This window comes from Epargyreus clarus, unplaced genomic scaffold (genome assembly GCF_041222505.1).
Source record: "Epargyreus clarus isolate Ecla_fem2 unplaced genomic scaffold, WU_Ecla_fem_2.2 ptg000024l, whole genome shotgun sequence".
Lineage (NCBI taxonomy): Eukaryota > Metazoa > Arthropoda > Insecta > Lepidoptera > Hesperiidae > Epargyreus > Epargyreus clarus.
The window spans coordinates 453,970-481,883 of record NW_027332231.1 but is presented as its reverse complement, the minus strand read 5'-3'; the positions used below and the strand labels follow the sequence as shown (position 1 = coordinate 481,883).

Genomic DNA, 27,914 nt, shown 5'->3' with positions numbered 1-27,914 from the left:
TCGCCCGTTAGTTATAGTCAATCTTAAACATGTTTTAAGTGCCACAGTTAGAAAGAAAATTTAAGTAGGCAAAAATTGCCAAATTCCGAACTTGCATAGACAACAATTTGTAAAATTAATGTATTACCAAAGAGCGTATATCTATATCTACAATATCAATACAAAATATGTACATCCAGCCTATATACGAAAATATCTATGGTATAATGTTTGTTCCACGAATAGAACTAGAGCACTGCGGCAGGACATCAACGGCCCTTCTGAATGATGTATTAATAAAATTGGTTTGCGATTGAAACCACGGTTCGAGGAAATCAACGTTATTGTGGAATAACAGTATTACTACGTAGAATAGTAAATTATTCCTCACAAAGAAGTAAACTATTATAGATACAAAAGGAAATATTTTTCTCCATTTACTATTTTTACTATTTTAATGGTAATACAATTGAAATAAATTATTGCAATTATTTATACGAATAAGAATATCTAAGTAATGCGTTTAAAATGTCTACATAAAAATAAAATTTTAAAAAACTAACTTATTAAATTAATTCTATAATTATACATAAAAAGACAGTGACAGACAGAGACGCAGCAGGGAATCGATATTTTTATAAAAGTACTGTAAACCATACTAGAATGATATATTATCAATGCAGTTTATCCGCATTACGATTTAAGTATTATGGACAAAGTAGCGACTGATAGACTAGAAGTATTTCCCAACGAGTACATCGCCCCGAGCGAAGTGTACTGCTGCTCGGGACGAGTACGTCGCCCCTCGTACAGTTGAACTGCCGCCCCGGGGCACGCCCTAGGGACTTGACCGGTAGTGAGTTAGTACTTTTATTACGAACTTTAACTGTGCACCAATGATATGAAGTTAAAAGTTTCGGGTTCGAATCTCACAAGACTTTCGTTTTTAATTATATGTATTAGTAAATTAAGAATAAATTATCAATAGTTTTTAGAGTTCGTACGAAAACATCGCGAGGAAACTACTTTCCTAAGTACTTTTCATGGCGTTCTCAGTATGGGGGCAGGTCCGTGACGGAGGTCGTCCCAAATGCACGTTCCTACTATATTGAACGTAATCATTTCATGGCTTACGTGGCGTAAAGGTAGAACAGGTTTGAAATATAAGAAAAATAGAAAAATAGAGCCCGATTGAAATTTCAATTGAGAGGTTCAAAACACGAAAGTCCGATTAAAGTTTCATCGATTTTCAATTATGCGTAATATGCACAGTTTAAAAGTAATAATCATTTCTTTATTTTCTTCCAAGAATCACATCGTTTATTAGGTAGGTATATTTATTTGAAGTCATAAAAGTAATGAGATTTTTTTTTATTTTATGAATATATAATTAAAAGTCTTTATGACATCATTGTTATATGCATAACAAACAACGGTATCACGACACTCACTACTCCCGTTTAGTGTCGATACGAGCAATGAGCATGCTTGCTTGCGAGTATAGCTAGTAGTGACTTATGCCCTCTATCAATAAACATCTTTCCATTATTTTGCCTATCAAAGTAGGAAATTTGACAATTCCTGTGTATTAGAAATTGACAAACATCGATCTGGATATATTGTTTATTAATAACGGGCGTTATTCAGGCATTATTCGTAGATATACCACGTCAGCTAAGTGCTCACGGACAGCAAAAAGACAATGGCAGCATAGACTTGTTCTCTATAACTGTTATAATTACTCTGAGACTGCAACCCTTTCTATGTCCCACTATTACGCACGGGTCAACGGGGAGAGTCATGGAATATACACCTCCACGCTTTTCCAATGAAGTTAATGGGCAAGCACCATCAAGGTATAATACGTACAATTTCCACGCTAAAAATAATTTTCCAGTGACAATGTTAAGAAAGATTACGCAGCAATATAATGGACTGAACGCTTGATTTATTTATTTATACACTACTGTCCTTTACAGCAAACTTTATCATTAGATGGACCATAATCCATTGAGAACTCTTAATATGTATTGTGAAAACTAACATTGACACACAAATATCGCACAGCTTATGTCTGCGAATTCAAATGCTAAAGATGAGACTAAATAGCTTTTATACAAAAATATAATAGGATACACCTGCACATTATCACCAATTATTTTTGATTAACTTATCACTGTACTTGTCGTTTATAGACAGCGCAAGGGTAGGATCCTTTCCTATTTCAACAATTACACACGACCTAATAGTCGATGAATCATGAATCTATACCGAGATGTATCGCAATTAATTTAATTATAGGGATACACGCTATCGCCGCTAATGAACGCGGAGAGATTACGCCAATGGCCTATGTGCTAATCATGAAGCATTACAAAACATTTGTCTTTATACTGATATAATTGGAATCATTAACATTGAGGATTATTATTATTATTTTCTTTTTATCTTGCAAAAAGCTTGCAATCAATTTTATTTTGAGCATAATTCAGTTTACTGCACCTCATCATTTATGACTCACTTTAAGTAATGTCTGGAGTTTAACCAATGTACACAAGTTAAGCACAGACTTAAACATTATCTTTAGGGGTAAGTTTCTTATATGCGCGTCCATTAGATATAGATAATTATCCACTGACTGCAATAATACTATTGATAATGTATAATAACTGTAAAGCTATTTTCCATTGAACTAACTTTTACGCTGTTAAAGCAATTGAGATTTAATATGTATGTAAGAAATTTCAAAAATATCCGATATTTCTCAGATTTAAAGCTGGAGACAAAAATATTTCCTATACCATCGCACGCGTATTTTTTGAAGTAGAATACGAACACTCACAATCCACCTGACGATACATGGCTATGTTCAATCATAACATCAGTAATCAACCCCAGATACGATTAGACTCCTACCTTCGCTTTACCACAGATAAGTTGGATCTCCTCGGACAATTATAATAAGGGATAATAAGGTAGACACCCTTACCACACCCCACAAAGGGTTCTACAACCTTCGGTCGAGCATGTAGAAAATGTATTATTGTGATACGACTGTTCATATTAATAAAACATCGACATATCGAATATCGGAAGCTATTTGGCATGTCCATGAATTCGCGGTAACGAAGTCAGCATTGCAACAATATCGTTGAAGGTAATTTGACGCGACACTAAGCTCGTAATGCAGCTGAGGCCGTATTGACTGCTAGCTCACGTGAAACATACGATTCAGCGGTACTGTACCTCTATACTACAATTATGTTTTCGTTGCATTCATATAGTAAAATTATCACAATAGTAAAGTTATACCTAAAATAATATCGGACTGATAGCAATATGATAAGCCTACTTAACTACAAAAGTATTGAAGAAAGAAATCGGCGTGTCAAATATGGTATAATCCCTGATACATAGAGGACTAAGAACCTTGGAAAATTTCGCAGGATAATTGTAATTATAATCGGACTACAATTATCTTTACAATTATGAATAGACACAAAACTGAGTCAAAATAATTTTTCTCCGTGCTATGATACTTAAAGGAAGAATTTCCTCTGAACCGAATCAATATCGTATCGATTTCAAAAACATAAACTCGTACACACTGCTAGTAACATATTGCTCATTTGAACAATAAAAGGAGAAAATAAACTATAACATTCTTCTTCAACTATTAACTTTAACGTGTAGACAATATTTAGACAAAGGGGATCTATAAGACTATGGGGATCCAGCCTGGATCCCCACAGTCAAGATAGATCAATCGACGCTGGGTGACGCTGCATGCATATAAAACATAATTATATTTTTTGAAGATTTCCTATTGCAAAACAAATAATAATATATATTCACCTTCGCTTCCTCATAATCATGAATACAGAAATTAAGGTTTTGGAGATTTATGACATTAATAAAGAAGTCACAAGAACGTCGACGAGACTTACCAGCCTGAAAACTTTGAACCTACTTCTTGAAATGGAAATGATATATACATTTGTGATAAATGCTCCCTATTTAGGAAGCAATTTCTAGGAACACAGCGATCAAAGCATACGAAAAGGAAACGGATTACACTTGATTAAACGACAAGACCTAGTGCAGACTGTAATACAGACAGAATTAGATTCGCATTGCTCAGACACTGAGCAACTTAGACGAGACGAGGCACTGTTCAACATCATACAATAGGCAATTATATGTACGTGGTACAAAGTCTAGACACAGAATTAGACAGAGTGCAACGACACGAGACAACTGCTCCTGGTCGGCACTACCGTAGTGTCATGCACTTCAGAAATACTCTCCTAAAACTATGATGATTGTCATGGACTTAGTTAGAAACTGATTGGTAAGACAGAGCGATAGTTCGTGAACCCAAATAGAAATCCATTGGAAAACAAGAAAAACTTGTAACTAAACATCCAATAGATAAATATTTGATGTGAAGGGAAGACGTCTAGACGCAGCGTATGGACACAAAGGCCAGGCCAGTCGAATTTGATAATGGGAAACTATACATCACGAACAAACTCAAAAACCCGAGTTCGGATACTCGCAGTCTAGACTTGAAATTAGACAAAGTGCATCGACATCAGCAGTCTGGTGTAGGGTCCCGGTCAACAACCGCCGCGCCTGTTTCTTGACGCGACTGTACTAAGGGCATCGCTCCAAGTACTTTCAGGACCGATCTAAAATGGGAATTTCTGAATACATTATTTTAGGGAATTTGTCGTCTGGGATACAAAAGTGACATGGACTTTATAAAGTACCAGACATGAAGCTCATAAAAATTTAATAAAAGGCAGGTATAAAAAATACACTTAGGGTAAAATTGCTAATAGTTTTTATACATCTGTGTTTGTATAAGTGTAAAGCAGAAGCTGTTTTATTTTTTTTATTCTTAAGTATAGTGGTAAGTCAGTATTTTTATAAATATCATGGAACTGATGACTAGTCTTAACTTTTATTGAAATTGGTGACAAATAAGAAAGGAGTTAGGACATTATCTGAATGAACAATAGAATGGGTGTATATTAAATAACTCAATAGGATGAATTTAATTTATAATTAGACTTGACTATTCTACTTGTTAAAAATTTCAATAAAAAAATCTTATGTGGAAATCCTAAATCAATATAACAGTTTTTTTTATATAATATAGAAGGAGCAAAAGAGCATGCAGCCCGTCTAATGGTTAGTGGACCCATAGATACCTATAATGAACCTCAAATATGGTAAGAATCCTACCTGAAGCCAAAATGCTGCTACCCCTGAGGAGTAAGTTGAAACATCTGATAGGTTGTAACAGAACCTGTTATAAAAAAATAGTGGTACAAACTTTAACTATGCTACTTCATGCAATACTATACAGTTTAAGTTTTGCAATATCTGTAAAAATATTGTTAACACTGTAGAAATAAGAAGATATAATCATATTATAACTGAAACTTTATAAAAACCCTTACATTCTAACAACTTAATATTGTTACAAGTCGAAATGTTGACTGTAAATGACTTTTAACCATAATGGTTTAAAGTCAAATTCACACTCATCTTTACCAATATGCATAACAATTTATGGGTGATAAAAATTAATGGGTAATTAAAAAGTAATACAAAATTAATACATATAAATATAATGTATAAAATTGGAGATCTATCTACTCGTATTGCAGTTTACTTTCACATACTGAATTTCATTCTATAATAGAGCTTAAAAAATCATGGGTGTCATCTATCATCTTGCCAAACGCCGACTTTGTTAGAGAACTTTGAAGTAAGTTCATTTTCCTTGAAATGTTTTCCTCCAATGTTCAGATATGTAACAATTATTATTGTAATATGCATATAACTGGGATATCTAGACCAAACCTCCAAAATAACAACTGCATAAATATAATGAAATAATAATTTGGTCACTCTATAATTTAGATAAAAACCATATAACAACTTTTTATTGGCTTAACTGTACATAATTCTATGTAAATTAATGAGGTTTTCCTTGTTCTGGTCTAGGTAGATTGTTAAATTACACATTTAACTGAATGTTTATTTCACCAACAAAAAGTTTCACCTTGTGACCTACACATTATCTTTGCTAATGTACCTTATCTTTTAACTCGTAAAGTACATTAATAGCTATTTCCACTTACTCCATGTAACAATATAATAGTGACTGACAATTTTTAAAACTTTATTTCTTACATTGTTTGTTTCATTTAGGCACTCGGTGTACATGGCATTCCTATTATAATTTAGATGTGGCACCTATCATACAATAATGTTGCTATAATAATAAATTATATGACTATTACAATCGCTTGAAAACATTTATCTATATATGTGTACTGAAACATCATTTTTACTTCTATCTGAAGTGTGGTGAAAGTAATTCAGCCTTTACATTCACATGCACAGTATACTAACTTTTAATTGCAATTCAGAATTACTTCACATAAATTAAAAATTCTAATGCTTGAAAATTGCATGTGTATTGTTAAATAATGAATATGGTATAAATATTAGTGTAACTAAAGAGTTTAAAGATTATAAAATATATTTTCCTACAATCACTTTGGCCTCATATATAGAAATTTCAAAGTGTTAAAAAAATAGTATCATATATATATTTTGAAGGTGGTAGAACCCTTTGTAGTTCGACTCCAGTGGCACCACCGCTACATCTATTTCTGCCTCAAAACAGCAGCGTTAAGAGCTTCTGTGTTCTGTTTTTGAAGGGTATGTTAAGGAAGACATACTTTTCTCATTTCAGCTTATTCCTCATGGGTAGCGGTGCATCTGTGGCCGACCTCAGGTAGGAATATCGAATCCTATCTGGGGGGTTGATTAAAGATGTCCACGGGCGGCAGTAGCTACTTACCATCAGGTGGACTGCATGCTAGTCTAGTGCTCGTCTAATAAAAAAGACAAGAATTAAGCACAAGACATAGGAGATAATCTTTACTTACTATGGCTAAGATACTGAAAACCAAACATACTGTATTGTTTTATGATATATTATTTTTGATCAAGTAAACTTTAAACAATATTTTTATATATAAAAATATGTTATATATAATCACTTGTACATAGATTTATGCAATGACAATGAATAGCTCTGGGTCTTGTTGTTGAAATAACTACTGAAAAAACAAACAACTAATCACATGATATTATAAAGATCATGTACACTAGTTCTTAGAGAATAAGGAATTGTGTTATTGTCCCATTTTGTTATATGTATTTTTAACGGACTAATCAAAGAAAGAGTATTTATTGTAAGTAAAGGTGGTAGAACCCTTTGTGGTTCAACTCCGGCGGCACCACCGCCACACCTATTTCTACCTAATAACAGCAGTGTTAGGCGCTGCTGTGTTCCGGTTTGAAGGGTGTGGTAAGGGAGACAGACTTTTCCGAGGCGTTCCAGCTTAGTCCTCAGGGGTAGCGGCGCATCTGTGGCCGACCTCAGGTAGGAATATCTAATCCTATCTGGGGTTGATTACAGATGTCCATGGGCGGCAGTAGCCACATCAGGTGGACTGCATGCTCGTCTGCTATTCTTATATTATAAAAAAAAAAAAAGATGATTATAATGAGTACTTTTTACCAATGACATTGGGTTACATATTTCACCACATCTCCATTGCTACGGAGGTGAAGTTTATTATACCTCTTGCAAAGGTATTTATTGATGTTAAAAAAAATTGTAAAGGATCCACTTTTAATAATATATTTATATTTTAATAATACATTTATGTTTCAATTTCATTTGATATATAATGTTAAGAGATATATAACAAGAACTGGATCATGTCATCATAGTGATGTAATGGAAAAAAATTATAGCAAATTATTTTTACAAATATGGAAAATTCGAAAGTGCTTCGTCGAGTCACTTTAAGAGAAGGGCCACTGGTGTATCATATTTGGCACCTTTACGTCTCAATTTCTTTGTGATTTTTATAACGGAAGTTAAATGTATGAACTTATCTTTAGAAATATGATGGGTTTTTTATAATTTTTAACATTGTAATTTTCAAAACTATTTTTTCAACCGAACAGTAACTTGTAAACAAAGTAATAAGTAGTAAGTAAGTAGTAAATAGTGCTTTTTTTCATATAAAAAAAAACACATTATTACAACTCCATTTTGCAACATAATGGCTTCTCTGACTGCAGTGACACAAAATAAATCTCAAGTCATGTTAGAAAAATCAACAAAGCATAGAATGTAATTTGTTGATTTAAAACACAGACTTTATATGACTATTCATATACCCAGTATAATTAAGATCACCAAAAACATTTTGAAATTTAGAAGCTCCTAGTTATAAATTCAAACTGCATAATTTAAATAATCAAGTTCTAATACTTTACTGCACATAAATATTGAATAAATAACTCTATGATAAATTAGACTTACACATATTATACTGTCATGATAAATATTAATAAATAACCATGGATAGGTAAGAGTGTTATATAAATGTTACAGGAATAAATGTAATTGTAAGATATAATTACGCGTTATTTAACCATAAATTTAATGTTTCAGAAAGCACAAAGTTTAATATAATTACTATCCCAGGAATCATAAAGTGATAATACATTAGTAATTATCGCTATTTAACTCTGAATTAGTTCTCGTAATAACTGTTGTCATTAAATCTGGCAAGTGTTTGCTGTTTGATAAATCGTAACATCGTCTGCCATTTACAGAGGAGAGACCTTGTAAAATATCGAACCGATCTTATTTAATTAACTCGTAAATTACTTAAAAACAAGCTAGTAATAACATATATGTAGATTTTTCACCTGAATAAGCACATTAATCATTTAATTTCGCGTGTTGATACAAAATATACGATCAGCTGATTTCTTTGTTTGAGTGATGCGACAATTTTCTAGCGCCTAACATTACGACAAAATGTTGACACGTCAGACCATTCCTTTAACATGTAAACTTGTATAAACTTCTTAACTAGTGTATACAGGAAATTTGAAAGTATATTATTAAGGAGTTACGCGAATAACTAATCCATAAACAAACCTTGAAAGTTCTTACCTTTGTAATGCACTCTGAGATTATTTTGCGATAGCCCGATGTAGCTGAATTTGTCCTTTGTGCTCCATGATCTCGGCAGGGGTGTCTCTTCTTCGTTCACATTTGGATAAAGCAATTTCAAACGATCTACAGTATCACTTTGCACTTGATTTAGGGAATCCATCGTCCCCCGTCCACTACCCATCGCAGCCATTTCTAATTTCCGTAATTCATGTCTGTCAGTGACGTCACATCCACAACCCTAGTTTGCCTCATAGATGGCAGCAGAAACGCCATTCCATAAACTAAAGCTTACTTTTTAAAATAATAATCTTAAGATAAATTAGTTTTAACAACTTTTACACTCCAATTTATTGAAACAATATTTCATTCATACTCGTTTGAATTTGTGTTCATATTTTAAATGGGTATAATTATATTTCTGAATGTTTAGTGCTACTTTTTATTGGGCTAACTTGTCAATGGTCAAATAAGATAATTACTAAGAGACCGATAACGTGATAGATAAGGATAAACTTAATTGGTAGGGAAACTTTTTTGCATCAAGAATAAAAAAATAATTTAAGGTTTAAAGGGAGATAGACTGAAAATGTCTCTAAGAAATGTCCCAAGGCATATAAAATTTATAGAAAATAACATAAATGAAAAACTTAAACCACTTAAAAAGCCAAATAGTGAACTATTAGAAACAAAGCAACTGTATATCGATCAAGTTTTCGAGGTATATGTATGATATAATTGTATTCCAACATTAATAAGTTATTATGTCTAACATTATTTATTTTTATTTCAGATATTTCAAGACGCTTTGCAGGACTTAATAGATAACACTGTAACATATTCATCTCTTCTTAGTGATATTAAAAATGCGTACGAAAATGCTTTACATATAAGAGACGAAAGAATATCACAATTTATTATACAAGATGTAAGTATTCGACTTGTTGTAGAAATATTTTCCTGTGTATTTGATAAAATATTTTTACTTTATATAGTTATTCTATTTCCTTTATTTATTTTCAATTCTCCAAATCATTTAGATTTTAGATGACATTATATTATATTTATAATGATTGTTTGTTATCGGCATAATAGTCATTATTATCTAATTCAATATACAAACTTATTAAAAATAATATATGTAAAGTTTCTGACATTGACATTTGTGTTTTGACAATTGACATGCTAGCTATATTTTGATTTTGTGTTTATAAAATTTTATTTATGCAAATTCATAGATGCAAATTTGAAAAATAAAACCTACAAACAAAGTATGTGATAAAATACTTTGTACATTTTAGTTGTATTTATGATACTTTAGTTATTATTTTTGTATCTTGTTGGCTCGGCTGCGTTATCAGTACCAGAGTTATCAAACTTATCTGTTTTAAAACATTAGAAACATCAAACAGTTAACAGATAAGACGTTAACTAGAACGTTGACTAAGAGTTTAGAGCTGAATGGAAAAATTTACATCGGATCTTTGGATATCGGTTGCCTCAAGTCAACTACGCAAAATTTAATAATGGTATTCTTAGAAGGAAACGATGATCAAAAAGTTTACGTGCTAGATGGAAGCTTTTCCCTGCAAATATCGAGGTATACAGGAACCACGGGCGACGGGGATCCACTGTGGACAGCTCGATTTATACAGAGTCATCCGGAGAAACTCGTAGACGCGCATCTCGATTTTCTTCGAGCGGGATCTGATATAATTTGCACAAATACATACCAAGCCTCCGTCGGTGGATTCGTTAAGCACCTCGGGGTTAGTACTGAAGAGGCATACGAGCTAATTCATCGTGCGGTCGAGCTTGCGAAACGTGCGCGGGAAAAGTACGAAAAAGAGTGTTTGGATGCTTCCATGCCTGTTAGGAAAACATTTGTAGCTGGTTGTATTGGTCCTTACGGCGCTCATCTACACGACGGCTCCGAGTACGACGGCAGTTACGCCGATAGAACGGCGGAAGAAACTTTGCGCGAGTGGCACAAACCTCGTATTGATACCCTGGTGTCGGCTGGCGTGGATTTGCTCACTATTGAAACTGTGCCCTGCCAGAAGGAAGCTGAGGTTCTTGTGAACTTGTTAAAAGAGTACCCATCTGTCAAAGCGTGGTTAACATTCAGCTGTAAAGATGACAAGAGCCTTGCACACGGTGAGAACTTTCAAGATGTTGCCAGGGAATGTTTTCAAACCAATCCTGACCAACTTCTAGCCGTTGGAACCAACTGCTGTTCCCCTAAAATAGTGGCGAATTTAATACGTAATATCAGCAGAGATAAATTGCCACAAATACCAATAGTAACATACCCAAATTCTGGGGAAAAATACAATCCAGAAAAGGGTTGGGTTGGCAAGGATCAGTGCGAGAGCCTGCACACCTTTGTCCATGATTGGTTAAACCTAGGTGTGAAGTATGTGGGTGGATGCTGCCGAACCAGCTCTGAAGATATATCCCGTATTCGCCATGAAGTGGACAACTGGTGCAAGATGAAGATCTGATAAAAAATTTGAATCAATTTAACTAATATATAGTAGCAGACAACAAATTAGACTGATTAGGAGACTGAAAATTCATGGAGACTAAAATCAAAAAATAAATGTATGTTATAATGTTATGTAAAATCCAATTGGGTATGGTAATTGTTTTGTATTTATAAATATTTACAGAAAGTGTTTGGGATATCTGTAAGAAAAAAACAAAGAGATGACGAAATGAAGTGTCTGTTGAAAGAGAATGGGGACCTGAAAGAGGAGAATCTCAAATTGACATTTGAAATTTCGAAATTAAAAAAAGATCTGGCTAAGGTTTGTTGAAATGATAATGACTGTTATATTTTACTGTTTGTTATATTTTATTTATTACAGACTGACGTGAATGTTGTAATGAAATTCTATTGTGCATTTATATCTACAGTCATTGTATATGTCACCCATGGTCTGAGGCAAAACCATAGATTAATAAATAAACAAGATCATTTTATTGTTCTATTACTATACAATGTGTATGAACATATAATTAAATTTTTGCTACTTGTCCACCTTAAATGTATATAGATATAAATCGAGCCTTATATGATCTTTTTGTTGTCATTATGTATAAGGATTTTTATAATTAATTTTATTTATGAGTGTTTTTTTGTATTGTTGTATTCATTTTATATATTCTGTCCTCAGTGTAGTTATCAATGTAGTAATTGTCTTGATTGTGTGCATATTATATCAGGTTGCTGTATGACTTAACTCACATGTACCATTTTGCGATATAATGTTAGAAGAGGAAGTATAAGATAGTTTTGAAATATGTTCCTCCTGAGGTATTCCCTCAGGACTATGACATGGGGCTCTTCAAGAGGGATAAAAAGAGCTCTCCTACAAAGCCGGCGATGTATTATCGATGTGGATCTATAGGTGATGGTGACTGCTTTCCACCAGGTAGCCCGTCTGCCTTATCGTTTGGTTCAATATAAAAAATATATATATGTGGTACATATGAGTGAGTGCTTATTCTATATAAGCCTTTACTTACAAAAGTGGGAAATATATCCTAATATATTACTTTATAATAGTTACTGCTTCTTCTATATTGAATTTGCGTCATATGCATTTTGTTTGTATTGTTTAATATTATATGTTTTATTATTATTCAGTATTTGTTTTATTTATAACTGTGGCATATCGTGATGCTAATATAATAGCAAAGTATAAAACAACTATATGAATTATTATTTATAATTGCTTTAACATATAAAAAGTCATGGGAGTGGGTCAATCTCCACAAATAGATTACACTTTAAGTACTTTTTCATAACCACTACATTGTTAGCAGATAGTTTCGATGGTTTTACATCTAATATTTTAATATCTATTTCTATTCAAACAAACATTCCCACATAAGTTCCAAACCAAAGTACATATTCCCAGCTAAAAGACGACAAATTCACCGACTACCTCGGCCTGATAAGGGAGCGAGATGCTCGCTACACGTTATACTTCGAGAACGTGGCGCTCCAGCTGAAACTCAAGGAGCTGGACGGCAGCTCCTCCCAGGCGAACCAGGTCGACGATGCGTACGAAGACCCCGTCGTGTTGAGAATCGCACTCGACCGATGTAGGTAAGAGCAGAAGCAAGTACACATGTAACAATATCTATACATACTAAGACCTATACTAATAGGTCTACCAATGTTTAGCTATAACTTGTGAATATCAGAATGTTGCTGCTGATATCTAGCTGTAGCCTTTTACATTGATTAGAGATGGCCATGGGCGGCAGTAGCCACTTACCATCAGGTGGACTGCGTGCTCGTCTGCTACTCCTATATTGTATAAAAAAATGTAAGAGTTATAGGCCTAAGTCCACCACTATGATTTCACACATCTTAGGCTTTCTTACACGATTTTTAAACGAGTAATGTAAAGTTTCCCTTCTAAATTACAGCAAGTGTTAAACTTAAAATAAACTTAATTCATTAAAATTCCAGAGAACAGCTATCGTCAACCCAGAGGCAGCTGAAGAACATGACGGACGAGTACGCAGACACGGTGCCGCGGCGCGAACACGACTTGCTGGAGGCCAGGCACGGCGAGCTCGGCAAGAAGCTGGACGCGCTCACCGCCGAGCTGGACGCGCTGCAAACCTCGCACAGGAGGCTTATTGGTAACCTCTATACAGTATCGGCTCTAGAAAATTAGCAACTCCTGGGCAGTCAGCATCTACAACCCTGATACGATGTTACCATGATTCAAATTATTTTGTCTCATCATAAAATAATTACAACGCTGAATCCTCTGCAAATTTAAATTGCCTGCAAATATTTGATGGTGGTGAAGGAATTTCTGATTTGATCCTCTATGAAATCATTTTGACGGCATGTTTACTTTTATTTCCCTAGCTATTTCTAGCTCAATCAAAAATCAAAAAAAGGATCGAAGACTTAAATTGTATTTTTTAGCCCAAAAGAAGAGCTTAGAAGAAGAGTTGAGAGAATGTAAGGAGAAATGCATGGAATTGGAGCGGGCTGGTACACCGCGACCACACTGGGAGACCTGCGCGGATTTCATCGGTGGAGGTAGAGACAGGTCAGACTGATAAGATTAATTTAATCATAGCACTAGTCATGCATGTGGCTTAACTATAAAATTGGAAAGGACTGTATTAATTTATATAACGGCTGAATAACGCATGTTGTAAGAGAAAATCTAAGACAAAGGAAATAAGTAAGTTGTACATTACATTTGTAAATCACATTGAAGCAAAAAGGTTGTATTTTTACAAATTTAGGCTAGATACTAAATAGTAAATTGAAATAAGTTTGTATACAAATCTCATTTAAAAATATAGTACATGATGATAATTTATGCTCAGGTAAAACGTAGTGGTTATATTATTCTCTTTGAGTTCAGGTGGTGGCAGCTAGCGAGTGGGATGTCTTCGAGGGACAAGTTGCGAGTTCTCCTGAAGGAGCTGGGGCCGGCCGCTGAGAGCGAGCATCTGGAACATTTTGATGGTCTCGTGAGTGGGAATTTATAAGGAAAATATTATAAAGGTTGAAGTTAGGTCTTTGACATATTTCAACATAGTTATAATATGCTGCCTGTGAGAACCAAGGAGTTTTCCTGTATTAAATACCTCGATTGCTGTTTTTGTGGAGAGCAAATGGTTCTACTACGAGGGGTGAGGTTTAGGAGATTATAAAACCGAAATTATGAGTAATGGACCTTGAATTTCACAACCTTAGCTCGGTAGTGAATCAAACTCTGACCCATCCCGAAACAAAGCCTGGCAGGGCTATCGCCCCACCTAGCCGAGACTCGCTAGTTCTTCGAAGATGGTAGAACCCTCTGTGGTTCGACTCCGGCGGCACTACCGCCACACCTATTTTTGCCTCATAACAGCAGCGTTAAGCGCTGCTGTATTCTGGTTCGAAGGGTGTGGTAAGGTGGACATACTTTTCCGAGGCGTTCCAGCTAAGTCTCCGTGGGGTAGCGGCGGATCTGTGGCCGACCTCAGGTAGGAATATCTAATCCTATCTGGGGTCGATTACAGATGTCCATGGGCGGAAATTACCATCAGGTGGCATGCTAGTCTGCTACTCCTATAACATAAAAGAGACTCGGCGCAGTACAGTGGCGCGGTGTGTAGGGCACGGACCCGTCGGTGCCGCCGTACCTGCGCGCGGCGGGGCGCGTGCGCAACCTGCGGCTGTCGCGGCGCGAGGTGTGCGTGGTGCTGCACGACGTGTGGCGCGCGCGCGCCCGCCAGCGCCAGCGCGCCCGCCCCGCGCTGCAGGACTTCCTCGCCGCGTACTTCGAGGAGAGGTACTGTCCGCGGCTAACTTCTAGGCCGCTCCGAAGTTAACGCGCACTTTCTCACCGCATACTTCGAGGAGAAGTCCTGTCCGCGACAAACTTCAATTCGATTCAGTTTATTTGCAAGAACATGGTGGTATACGTGGGTCTTAAAATTAACATATTTTCGTATGTCCTACCTCTTCGGGTGTGCAAAATTAAGTATTTACAAGGAATCCGCCGTTTCTAGTCCGCTCTGAAGTTAATGCGCAGGTGTCAGTCAGAGAGCCACTGGTCGAACGCAACTACTCGTACAAGCATTACTCCGTAACAACGTAAGGGCACACTACCGCAGCTGTACCAGCAGTGCCCCTAATATCTCCAATTTGCTATTGCGACGCGACTCGTTTCTATATTCGGAGCAGGCTAGCAGTTTGGTGCGGACTCATAGACTAGAGTAACAGACGAGAATGCGATTCACTGAACAACAATTACCGATCGTAAATACTTGTAACCAACTTTTAATAAGATATGTTTATGAAGATCTCAGTCAGAATAAGACAGGTTAATTTATTTTCATTTTCATACTCTTCAAACTAGAAGACAACAGGCCACGGTACTGTTAAGTCCTTGAACCCAAAAAAGGGAATGTACCGATGGCCCTATTAAAACTGGGAGAAACAACAGAGCACCTAGTGCAGTAGTACTTCACACATTAATGGCACCCTGAGTATTTCTCATTGAACCAGCGAAAATTTTGGATACAGATTACTCACATAGCCCTTTCATTTCTACCCATATCTTGATTATAGATATACCAGCAGATCTTGGAAACTATTGATTTCAATTAAGACAGTAACTTTTTTGAAATCATAAACGAATACTTCACTTTTATTCATTTTTGTACCACAATTCCACTAAGGTACCAACAAGCGTCGGTCCGTGCGGAGTGGGCATATAACGTGTGCGCGGGCGTGGAGCAGATGCTGGACGAGCCGCACGTCAAGCTGTTCTGGGGCGTCCTGCACGGACACCTCAGCGAGGACATCTACTGGAGCCACCGCGACCAGTGCAGCGCGCTCAAGGATCAACTTTACAAGATGAGCAAGGATGGAGAGGTATAGTCTGTGTAAAACTGCTAGTCCGCTCGGAATGTAGAAATGAATCGCGTCGCCTTAGCAAATTGTATGACTACACCTACTCGCAACAACTTCAGAGCCGACTAGCAGTTTGGCGCGAACTATAGACAGTATTCAGTTTACTATTTGCCAATGTTCAATTCAACTCAAACAACCTCTGGGGTCACCAGCTCAATTTCTAAATTCCCTTAAAATTACTATCCGTATTTCAGACGATAACCATTGAAGAGTTTGAAAAAGGTGTCAGATCCACTTTTCCTCTAAAGAGTGAAGTGGATATAAAGAACTTAACAGACGTCGTCAAAAAACAGCTCAAGTTGAAGATTAACCACAACGAAATTAATTTGGATAAACTTTTCCTTGAGGTATATAATTATTACTTTCTTTTTAAAGTTCATGTTTTTGAGGTCATTCTTTGAGGTTTTTCATCCCATATAGGTATTTTTTGTGACGAATGTACTATGGATATATAACAATAACGAGTACACAAACACCCAGACCTGAAACAAAACTTAATCATTGTTTCATACATTCAAATAACTTCTTTCAAATGACAGCTTTACCTGTATTTAAGTTTTTTTTATATATAATATAAGAGTAGCAGACGAGCATGCAGTTCACCTGATGGTAAGTGGTTACTGCCGCCCCGTGGACATCTGTAATCAACCCCAGATAGGATTAGATATTCCTACCTGAGGTCGGCTACAGATGCGCCGCCACCGTCGAGGATCAAGCTGGAACGTCTCGGAAAAGTATGTCTCCCTTACTACACCCTTCAAAATGGAACACAGCAGCACCTAACACTGCTGTTATTAGGCAGAAATAGGTATGGCGGTGGTGCCGCTGGAGTCGAACCAAAAGGGTTCTACCACGTTCAATTCCTTCCTTCAAGTTCGGAAAACTACGATAATACTCGTCTAATTATAATGAAATTGTGAGCAGAACGAGGAGGGCTTCGACCGCGTGGAGCTGGCGCGCGAGCTGTACCGGCAGCGGCAGCTCGCGCAGGACAAGTACATCCGCGAGGTGGTGGCGGCGCTGGGCGCGCGCGCCGCCGCCCGCGCCGTCTCCGTCGAGCAGCTCAAGCGCGCCTTCGCCATTGTCGACCCCGCCATTAGTGAGACCCCTACACTTTACACCGTTAAGGTCCGTTCGCACAGACCGGCTCGGAGAGGAGAGCATATTATTATCACGTTGGAAACAGAGTTTTGTGTGCCTAATTGTATTAAGGTTTATTTTTGCGTGTGCACTTCTTTTGTCATTAAGAATTTTCTTGACGAGAGCTCGAACGCGCTTCGTGTGAAATAATTAGAGGAGCCGCCCGGCTCCGACTGCGTGCTCGTTCTCCCTCGCGCAGCCGATCGGCTCCGATTGCGAGCGCATCCGCTTTCCGATCTTTACCAGCTAGCTAGGTCTATATGAAATAGTTGGCGGCGTCGCTCTGACCGATTACAAACGTATACGATCCGGTCTGTGTGAAAAGAAAAATGCGAGCCGAGACTCTCCGGGCCGGTCTGTGTTAACGAACCCTTATGTAAAATATAATTATCTATCTATGTCATGATGATTATATTTTAAACAACCTGTTTCTAAAAAGAGATGGAAAAGACGACACGTACGTTATCTCTGTAACGGGTAATCTAGGGAATTTCTTCCCTGTTTCAATTATTCTGATATTTACAATATGCTTTTATGTAATGCATACCCATATTTCCAGACCACATCCGCATGGAACGGTACATACGCTGGGCCTTCTCCGACCAAACCTCGGAGCTCAGCAGCATCGCCCCCCTACCGCTGCGAACCATCGCCGCTCGGCTAGCTGCCGGGGACATCGAGCGGGTCGGCCCCCGGTATCGGGGTACACGAAGACGATGACAGATAACGCTCTGTGCTTGTATTGAAATCAATTTTTTAAATTAATCGTACAAAAATGTTAACAATAATTACATTTTGTTTGTAAAAAGATATTATTTTTTATTTTTAATCACCAAAAATCTAACGTCAAACTAAAAAGCACAAAAATTAAGATTTCCTTATTCACTCATGCGAATAAAGTGTTTAAAATTATTTTGTTTGGTAATGTACAGCCGACTATCATTCTATCGAGTGTTCACGTCGAAAATATGGATTTAAACAAAATCATAGACAAGGGTTTAATACTGAATTATGGAAAAGTCCCAACACTACATCAATCACGATGACATGGACGTGCCACTTATATCAATGTCAAATTGACAGTGACATTTGACGACTCTTTATCAATAATAACGTGTGTCTCACGTGTGTTTTGCTTTTATTGATATTTACAAATTTTACAATTTTCATAGACCAATTTACAAATTATATACATGCAATGTCCGACATAGTTGAAAATGAAGAAATCGATCGAGATACCGTGGAGTCGGACGAGTTGGAGCGACTTTTCAACAAACAATATAACTTAGTTACAGAAACTGCAATTTCATTAAATAAATCCTATATAAATAAGCATAGTGTATCAAAGTGAGTAATTGTATTGTTTATTTGTTTTAAAGTTATGCGACTAAATAATGAGTATTTTATAGTTATCAGTTGGTTATGACATGAAGTTAAACAACTATTAAATTTATTTCAGAGCATTAAATATAGCAGTAAGTCTAGGAGATAACTCAATAGAAGTGTATCAGTTGAATAATGTATCACTGTCCAGAGTATGTAGGCTCAGTGGCCACAAGAAGGCGCTGACCGAGGTGGTCTTCTGCCCCAAGAATGATAACCTACTGTATTCATCCTCACAGGACGGCCTCCTCAAATTATGGGACACAAGGACAAGTGGAACTTGTGCACAAGAGTTTAAAGGTATGAAGCCAATTCAAAAAAAAAAAAATTTCTATATGCAAATATAAGTTAAAAGTATATAGTTGCATGGAAAATTGCTGCAAATCTTTGTTATAATATTTTTTTTTATTTTTTTATATAATGTAAGCGTAGCAGACGAGCATGCGGTCCACCTGATGGTAAGTGGCTACTGCCGCCCATGGACATCTGTAATCAACCCCAGATAGGATTAGATATTCCTACCTGAGGTCGGCCACAGATGCGCCGCTACACCTGAGGACTAAGCTGGAACACCTCGCAAAAGTCTGTCTCCGTTACCACATTCTTCAAACCGGAACACAGCAGCGCACAACACTGCTGTTATTAGGTAGAAATAGGTGTGGCGGTGATGGCACCTTCGATTATATATTTACAAATGTGGCTCTATTTTCCAGATGATGGTGAGATACCAAAATCTTATGAGTGCATGGATGTGTCACAAAATGGCAGAGTGCTGTGTGCGGGAACCCAGCTGGTGGAAGATGATGCATACTTAGTGTTTTGGGACCAGAGGAACCCAACGCCACTGGGTGGCTACTGGAACTGTCACACTGATGATATCACACAGGTATAATCCTTTTGAATAATGGAAACAAAAATATAATGTTAAATGGTTTCAAGATAGACATCTTCTACTAACAAGTGCAGCCAATTGTAACCCCAAGTCTTACAACACATTTTATAATTAGACTTGTTGAAAGATTTTGGACTGCCAGTACTTTTTATTGATCTATAATCAGTGATTGTGTTTACGAAAAATTAATAATAAATATGTTAATATTCTATATTTAAATAAACAAAATAAATGTAATTTTAGGTCAAATTCCACAAGCAAAAGACAGAAATTTTAGCAACAGGGTCACTTGATGGGCTGCTGAATGTATTCAATGTATTGGAGCCTACCGAAGATGATGCACTGACTTATTCCTTGAATGTGGAGAATTCTGTAGAAAAGCTAACCTGGCTTGACGAGAAACGAGTCTCCTGCGTAACACAATCCAATGACTTGCAGCTATGGGACACAGATAAAGGAGACTTACTTAAAACTTACTCAAGAGATAAAATTGCCAGGAGTATTAAGGTAAATATGAATTACTTGTATTTTAACCGCTTCCGTACGGATGGCAACACAGTTGTGCCACATTGCCCACAGTTGTGCCACATCCGCACGGAATCAGTTAAATTATTCCCAATATTGTTCTCTGGAAGTGACTTGCAAATTCTTAAGGAGTAAATAGTAATAAAATGTTTTAAACCTAAAATTTAGTAGAGTAGTCAGAATAGAATCTGATATAGTACATTTTGTTTTTTTTTATTTTCAGAGGAGTAGAGATGATGACTGTTATGTGGTGGATGCATTCGCAACAGATGAGTCAGTGGTTGTACTGGCTGGCTCCCAAGCTGTCAATGGGTCAATGGATTTGTATTAATGACAATTGTGTTTAAGGACTATTGTAATAAGACATTGTAAAAGTCTGTGACGTAGATTAATAGCCAAATTTTGTTATTCATAGCTTGTTGAGACTATTTAGAGTATCCTTATCTTTGTATCTAATGTTAATTTATTTTGTGTATACAGGGATGTGTTGAGATCAGTGACAATAACAGAGAAGAAACTGCAGCCAACGACAATATTTACGAAAAACAAACAAATTGTGCGCTGTTGCTCGTATGATAAAGAAGTAAGTGTTCAGTCAGTTATTATGTCGAAATAATAAGAAATAGATTCACTTTAAGCTGCATTAATTCCTGAACACTTGCGTACTGTTATGTGAACATAATCGAAATTTCCTACAACTTCAAATTAGGAATACAAATTAAAGTGATATGTAAATGCAATATCCTACACAATCCAAACTATTTTCAATTATTTTGAATAATATTAAAATGAAATGTTTCGTGTTTTCCAGAGAGACATCCTGGTAACAACCGGCGAGTCCGGTCTTATCAGCGTGTGGGCACAGGGGCCTCGCGACGCCACGCCGCAAAAGTTGCTCCGCTCCCTGAACAAACTACATGTCAAGAGACATAAGCCTTACTGAGCTTTAATAAATCATTTGTTACCATTATTCTGTGATTCTTTTCTTTTATAAAATCCTAATTCTACCACCACAGAGTATTATATAACTGTAATGTTTTGTACTGAAAGTTGTATGGCTTGAGTACAGTTATATCTCAATGGTGAGCACTGGCCTCTGGATGGCTAACATAAACTTAAACTGGAATATTTTTTGCCTAGCCATGGGTATGAGACACGAGAACAGAACTTACAGACATGTGGATAAATTTAACCCATTATCATTTACGAAGTAGGGTTAAGTTATATGAATAAATAATGATACATGGTCTGCAATAACTATAGCACTTTATTAATCCGAAAGTAAACACTACCAAATATATAATAATTCTCTAATTCAAAATAAATCCACAGCATATCCATGGTTATATATATTTACTTACATTATTTATTATCGAGTTAAACACAGTCACACACGTTACATAAACATAAAATTTTTCAATCTCTCATCGAAAGACAAAATGTTTTACTCATATAACAAATTAAATCTAAAATTCGAAAACTGCACAGAAAAAAAACAGTTACCTATTTTTACAGTACAATGGAATTGTTAATAAAAACAGCTAGATTTAACAATAAAAAGTTAACATTTTTAATATAATACCAGAAGCGTACGGTCTGTAAACATGACGTGGTTGCGGCCCATCTCTGGGCTACCTGTTAAGATTATGTTAGTTACGGTGGCAGTGGTGCCGTCGCCACAATCAGTTTCCATCCATCCATCCATCCATCTATCTTAAAACACAATAAAAAAGTATGTTAATAACGCATTTTTTTTCGAATCGTACATAAAATTAAAACTATTTCGGTTCACTCAAATAAAAATGATTTAAGGGAGAATGTTAAAGTTGTTTCAATAAATACATTTTCAATCTAAAAGTACATAATTAGGTTGAATGGAATGGATTAGTAGCATACATATTAAGTTCATTTCGCGCGTTGCATAGCTGGACATTTTATAGCACATCAACGTGGAATAATTGAATTTTTGTTCTTAATTTAATCGCGAAATTCATTAAAATTTTCCTATTCAAAATTACTCCATTTTATACATAACAACTTAAATATAGATACGATAATAAATGTATACATTCATGCTAGTGCATATTTAAACAAATTCGAAACATTCAGAGACAAGTAGGTGTGACGGCAAAATGCTTATATTTTATACACATCCTTGAAGGCTACCTACTTAAGATAAATACACCATAGTCCAGATAAACTATTGGAATATATTAGAAATCGACGACATGCTATAACGGAGAAAACGAATTACCTATTGCAATTCTATCAACGTTATTATAACAACACACATCTACCTATTTGGAATAAGTTGAAATAATTGTCTTTTAATACGACATAAGATTTAAGAGTTACATATATTAACCCTTTCACAGCCACAGTCGGCTATACCCGACAAATTGTTTTGGACGTTCAAACGCCAATGTCGGGTAGTGCCGACACAAACGTTATGCAAAAATAAAACTATTAATGAAATATTTTTCGCTATATTTTTATCACCTATACCTTGTCAACCAATGTTTATTTAGTATATTGGTTACACTTTTCCCATTCGTCATTTATATGAAATAAAAAATAAAACAAAGTAACGATCATCGCAAACTGATCACAAAGTCTATGCCGGTAGCGCCATTGCCGTGTTATGCCGACAGCTAGTGATGTAGAACATGCACGTAAGATATTTTTTAATATTTCATCGCTTCTATGATTTTTAGAAATAATTGCCAATTCATTAACAACTCTGAAAGATCTGACATATATTTAAATAAAAACAACAAACTTTTATTAGGAATAATTCATAAAATACAGACAGCAGCTAGATACATAAACATTATCGATAATGGCAAAATTGCTATCTTACCCCACACTAAATGCAATCGTGTTATCAGCACAGTGCAGTGCATTGCAAGCCGTCGTCGGTATTACACGACAAACCGTGACGTCAGATACGCGCTAGTGAAGTGACTCATTTGGTAAAAGAAAAAAATGAATAGTGATAGTGAAATGGACACTGATGAACTTTTAAAAATTTTACAAGGAACCGAAAATGAAACTGCAAACTTGGAGGAAATTGAAATAAATGAAGAAGACCTTCAGGTAAGTGTCAAATTCTAATAATCATGTACCAAGTATCAATTAAATTAGTAGTCCAGTCTTTGATAAAGATTCTTTAACTTTTAAGAATTACTAATTAACACTAATTATTATTTGTAAATGAAGTCTTCGTTAATATTCGTACGTATTTTCGGTTTCAACAAACTTGACTTATTTGGTTAACAATCTTAGTGCCCTTTTAACGTAATTTGTAATTTAACAACAACCCCGACACATATTGAAAAGTACCTATTGTAAAATAAGTCAGCATTTAATGCATTATAATGTCAGCATTTAACTTTCATCCTCTATCCTAAGAGTACCCTCACATTATCCTAGAACCATATAGAAGTATCCTAGAATCATCTCGGGTCTACGAGTAATAACTTTACCAAGTGACAATAAAGTTCGTTCACGAGTTTACGCGGTTTTATCGATCAGACAGGCAGACCGACAGACAGACAATAAATAAAAAAAAATGTTTTCGTTTTTTATCGATAACAAAGTCTAACCTCAATTAAAATTTTTCAAAATATATTCAATATACTGAAATTTTGCCATTTGAATTTTATTATAAGTACTTGCTTCTGCCCGCGGCTTCGCCCGCGTGGTATGTGTACGTGTACGTGATAGGCGTGTCTCTAGTAATTAAATGATCAATAAGTCTTAAATACATAGGTATTCTATCAGTTAGGTACTTTTGGATAAGAATAAATTAAACAGGTGTAAGTATTCTCAGTTCATTTATTTATTTGTCGGGACCGTGCCTACAAAGGATAGGCACGGTCCCGCCGTTCTGTTCTCATATTTAAATACTTCTGCTCAGCCCTTTTCCTCCTAGGCCAGTCAGAATCTGGCAAAGGAATATAAATTGGGCTTGACGGTGGTCGTGGTGACGGTGACGGCATAACTGGCACCATTTTTTTCCGCGATGTTTTCCTAAAATCAAAACACGTAATCAAATAGAGCCATGTAGGTTTGTAGGTTGCACTTATTACAATTTTTTTCTCTAATACTTCGTTCGAGTATCTACTATACATATTTTTAACTGATAACTTTATCCAAGGATAAGTGGAGTCGATTCGTTACCACGTAAAAAAACATAAATCACTAAGTACCTATCATATTATTATTTACTCTTGGCAGGTTCTGTGAAAAACCAAACATCTAATAATAATCAACGCAATGTCTGCACGTGCAATTGCCGTTTGCAGTTGTAAAAAGACCAAAGGTGCAAGCACGAAAATATAAGATAACGTAATTACGTGTAGGTACTAACGACCATAAAAGATAAAGCTTTGCGGCGGCATTTTGGCTTGGTTGAAAAGCTATATCAAAGAAGCCGCCGCAGGAATTATATTTTGTTTGTGTTACTTACGGTTTAGGTATTTTTTTTGTTTTCCATAAATCCATTATATTTAATACAGCCCAGTACGCTGCCGCCAAGCCCAACGCAATATTAACTAGTTTGCTGAAATTAAATAATTACGTACTTGATTAGTAGGTACATTATGTTAAAAGGGGCATTTGTATTTTGAATAGGTGCTAAAGTAATTATATTGCTTAGTTGTTATGTACTTACCTCATAATTAAATAATTAAAAAGTTTCATAAGAGCCACAACTAATTTGTATCTAATTTTTAAACCTAACAGTACTACGAGACGCAGGGGTACCAACTCTGGTAGAGAGCAAAACTATAGATTAAAAATTAAATGTCAAACTATCAAAAATAGGGGGAATTCCCCCTTATCTATCTATATTAATAATTTCGTCAAGGGGTACGGTAGACTCGATTAAAACCTTATCTGAAATATTATACATAAAAAAATAAAAATTTCGAGTCGACAACATATATCCGCAAAATTCGAATTGTCGAATATTTTGTTAAATTCTAATAGTGCTGACAAATCGCAGTCGCCATATTGATGACATTCTATCGAAAGGCATAGGTGCGTTCAGAATTTTGTATGTTAGTCTTTATTTTGTTAATGTATGTTACTTTGTTTTGAAGATTGATTTTAAATAAAATTATTTATTTAAAAACTTTTGCAATTTTAATTTATTGTAATTATTACACGCAATGCACGATGCTGTACGAATTAAATGCCTTGCCTCATTTTTCTTGAGAACCGATAACTTCAGAAATATGTATCTAACTACATTTTGTAAAAGATTGTGTATTATATGTGTCACATTTCACCCGAGCGAAGCTGGGTTTCCATCTAGTTTATAAAAATTACGATAAGATTTACAATTTACGAAGAATTACGATAAAAACAATATAGATTTCCGATTTTAAGATTTCAATTTTAAATTTAGATATATCATTATTGTTCCCACAGAATAGAACATTCAGATAGAAAACAGATAGAAATTTAAATTTAAATTAACGTTTTATACGCCTGTTATAGCTTAAATAATAATATGTTTTGTCTTCTTTTAGCTTGCCAAAATTTTTCATTGACAAGAACGAGTCTTGTCAATGAAAAATTTTGTAGGTAAATAAGGCTTACAAAGCTTTTTTAATTTTTAAGAATAAGGGGAGTAATATTTAAAACATAACCTGTAAATACCCTGAAATAAACAAAAAAATAAATTATAAAACTGACAAGGTAGAGTTGCCCACTAAAATCGGTATATTGATACCCAAAAAACGTATTTAAAAGTACATCTAACATGGCCCATTTTTCTAATAATTTATATTTATTATATTTGCAGTCATCGGAAGATACAGACAATGAAGATGTTTCCGGAACGACTCAAACTATAGTCAACGAAGTAGTGGATTCTACTTGGTCTTCAACTAGTTTTGAACCCAGAGTCGAGCCCTTTGATGACTTCTCGGCGGGAATAAATATGGATACAGATTTAAAAGAAAATTCAAAAGAGGTGGACTACTTTCTGTATTTTATGGACTCCGATTTGGTAAATCTTATTGTTCAGGAGACAAACAGATTTCACAACTTTTTCGTCCTTAACACGGACTTAAGGGTCTATTCCAGACTGAAGAGATGGTACGACGTGACTGTGCCGGAATTATATATATTTTTTGCAATCACCATGCTGATGACGAGGAACAAACATCTTCGAATAGAAGAACACTGGTCGACTGATCCGTTGTTGGTCGCTCCAATATTTGGCAATTTGATGTCCAGAAATAGATATTGTACCATATTAGGAATGATGCATTTTTCAAACCCGAACGTATCTTTGACGCATTCGTGCCTCAATAAAATAGAACCCGTATTGAATCATGCCAAGGAGAAGTACAAAGGTCTGATGACACCGTACAAAAATTTATGTATAGACGAGAGCATAGTGCCGTTTAAGGGTCGGCTCAGTATCAAACAATACTTACCCAATAAAAGGAACCGATTTGGAATTAAGCTCTTCGTCCTTTGTGACGTTAAAACTGGCATCATAGTCGATTTTATCGTTTACTGTGGGGCGAACACAGATATAACAGACCCTGCGAACTTAGGAGTTGGCGGAGCAGTGGTGACTACTCTCCTGAGAGATTTTGTAGGCTCAAAGAGACATTTATACATAGACAACTGGTACACCAGCCCAAAATTATTAGAATATTTATATTCTAATAAAATATATGCCTGTGGGACAGTAAAACCAAATAGGTCTGGAATGCCACCATTAAAACAAAAATTAGCACGAGGGGAAGTTGTTTCCAAGTCCCGTGAACCTTTAATGGCATTAAAGTGGAAAGACAAAAAAGATATTTTTATACTAAGTACAATTCACAAATCTAACATGGCACCGTCCCTAAAAGAAAATAGAAATACTGGTTTACCAGTCATGAAACCTATGGCTGTTTTAGATTATTGCCAGAATATGGGTACTGTTGACACAGCCGACATGATGTTGAGTTCCTTGCAGTGCATAAGAAAAACAGTCAAATGGTATAAAAAGTTGTTTTTTCACGTGGTCGATATGCACTTATTGAATGCTTTTTATTGCTATAGGCATTCACAAAATAAACCAAAAGCATCTTTTGCTAATTTTCAGTTGTGCCTCGTGCGTCAGCTCATAGAAAAATTTAATAACGAGCAAATGCTCAATAGGCCCTCAAGCACCATACGCAGCAAAATTGGCAATCCTTTGAGGAAACTTCCCGGTAATGCGGCCGAGCATTTGCCTAACTTAAACGCCAAATATCAGCGGTGCAAACTGTGCGCACAGACAAAAAAACGGAAAGAAACACGGTATTCATGTGCAATATGTAACGTTAATTTGTGTGCAGCGCCGTGTTTCCAAGATTACCACAAATAAATTTATTAAATGTTTAATTTATGCTGTGATTATTCAATTATTGATCTGTGATTTTAATTGTTAGACATAAAGATTTGATTTTATCGTGTTTTTTAATGGT

The 27,914-nt window shown here is 35.7% G+C and overlaps 3 protein-coding genes across 9 annotated transcripts in view; 2 read left to right on the top strand and 1 right to left on the bottom strand.

Annotated features, from left to right (window-relative positions):
* The window catches only part of RanBPM (Ran-binding protein M), a 60,296-nt gene extending 51,004 nt beyond the window's left edge, over nucleotides 1-9,292 (bottom strand). For 5 of the 6 annotated variants that reach the window (XM_073086585.1, XM_073086589.1, XM_073086590.1 and 2 more), the window contains exon 1: nucleotides 9,047-9,292. In XM_073086585.1, the coding sequence (XP_072942686.1) occupies nucleotides 9,047-9,239 (193 nt within the window). In that variant the 5' untranslated portion in view covers nucleotides 9,240-9,292. The remainder of the gene's footprint in view (nucleotides 1-9,046) is intronic. The other variant, XM_073086588.1, reaches the window with a different exon arrangement.
* A 922-nt stretch (nucleotides 9,293-10,214) lies between these two features.
* On the top strand, nucleotides 10,215-18,446 carry LOC140752584 (translin-associated factor X-interacting protein 1). 2 transcript variants are annotated; one of them, XM_073086924.1, is made up of 11 exons: nucleotides 10,215-11,520; nucleotides 11,719-11,856; nucleotides 12,973-13,163; nucleotides 13,533-13,708; nucleotides 14,004-14,130; nucleotides 14,455-14,563; nucleotides 15,194-15,369; nucleotides 16,262-16,457; nucleotides 16,691-16,843; nucleotides 17,421-17,595; nucleotides 18,196-18,446. In XM_073086924.1, exons 1-11 carry the CDS (start codon nucleotides 10,573-10,575, stop codon nucleotides 18,354-18,356), a joined length of 2,550 nt encoding a protein of 849 aa, XP_072943025.1. In that variant the 5' UTR covers nucleotides 10,215-10,572; the 3' UTR covers nucleotides 18,357-18,446. The 2 variants fall into 2 exon arrangements, with proteins under 2 accessions (XP_072943025.1, XP_072943024.1); XM_073086923.1 differs by lacking the exons at nucleotides 10,215-11,520; nucleotides 16,691-16,843 and having other exon boundaries at nucleotides 11,558-11,856.
* Nucleotides 18,447-18,710: 264 nt separating this feature from the next.
* On the top strand, nucleotides 18,711-21,406 carry LOC140752585 (WD repeat-containing protein 89). The gene is made up of 7 exons (XM_073086925.1): nucleotides 18,711-18,983; nucleotides 19,096-19,319; nucleotides 19,733-19,905; nucleotides 20,155-20,418; nucleotides 20,660-20,748; nucleotides 20,917-21,019; nucleotides 21,248-21,406. The coding sequence occupies exons 1-7, from the start codon at nucleotides 18,835-18,837 to the stop codon at nucleotides 21,377-21,379; spliced, it is 1,134 nt and encodes a 377-aa protein (XP_072943026.1). The 5' UTR covers nucleotides 18,711-18,834; the 3' UTR covers nucleotides 21,380-21,406.
* Nucleotides 21,407-27,914: the final 6,508 nt, after the last annotated feature.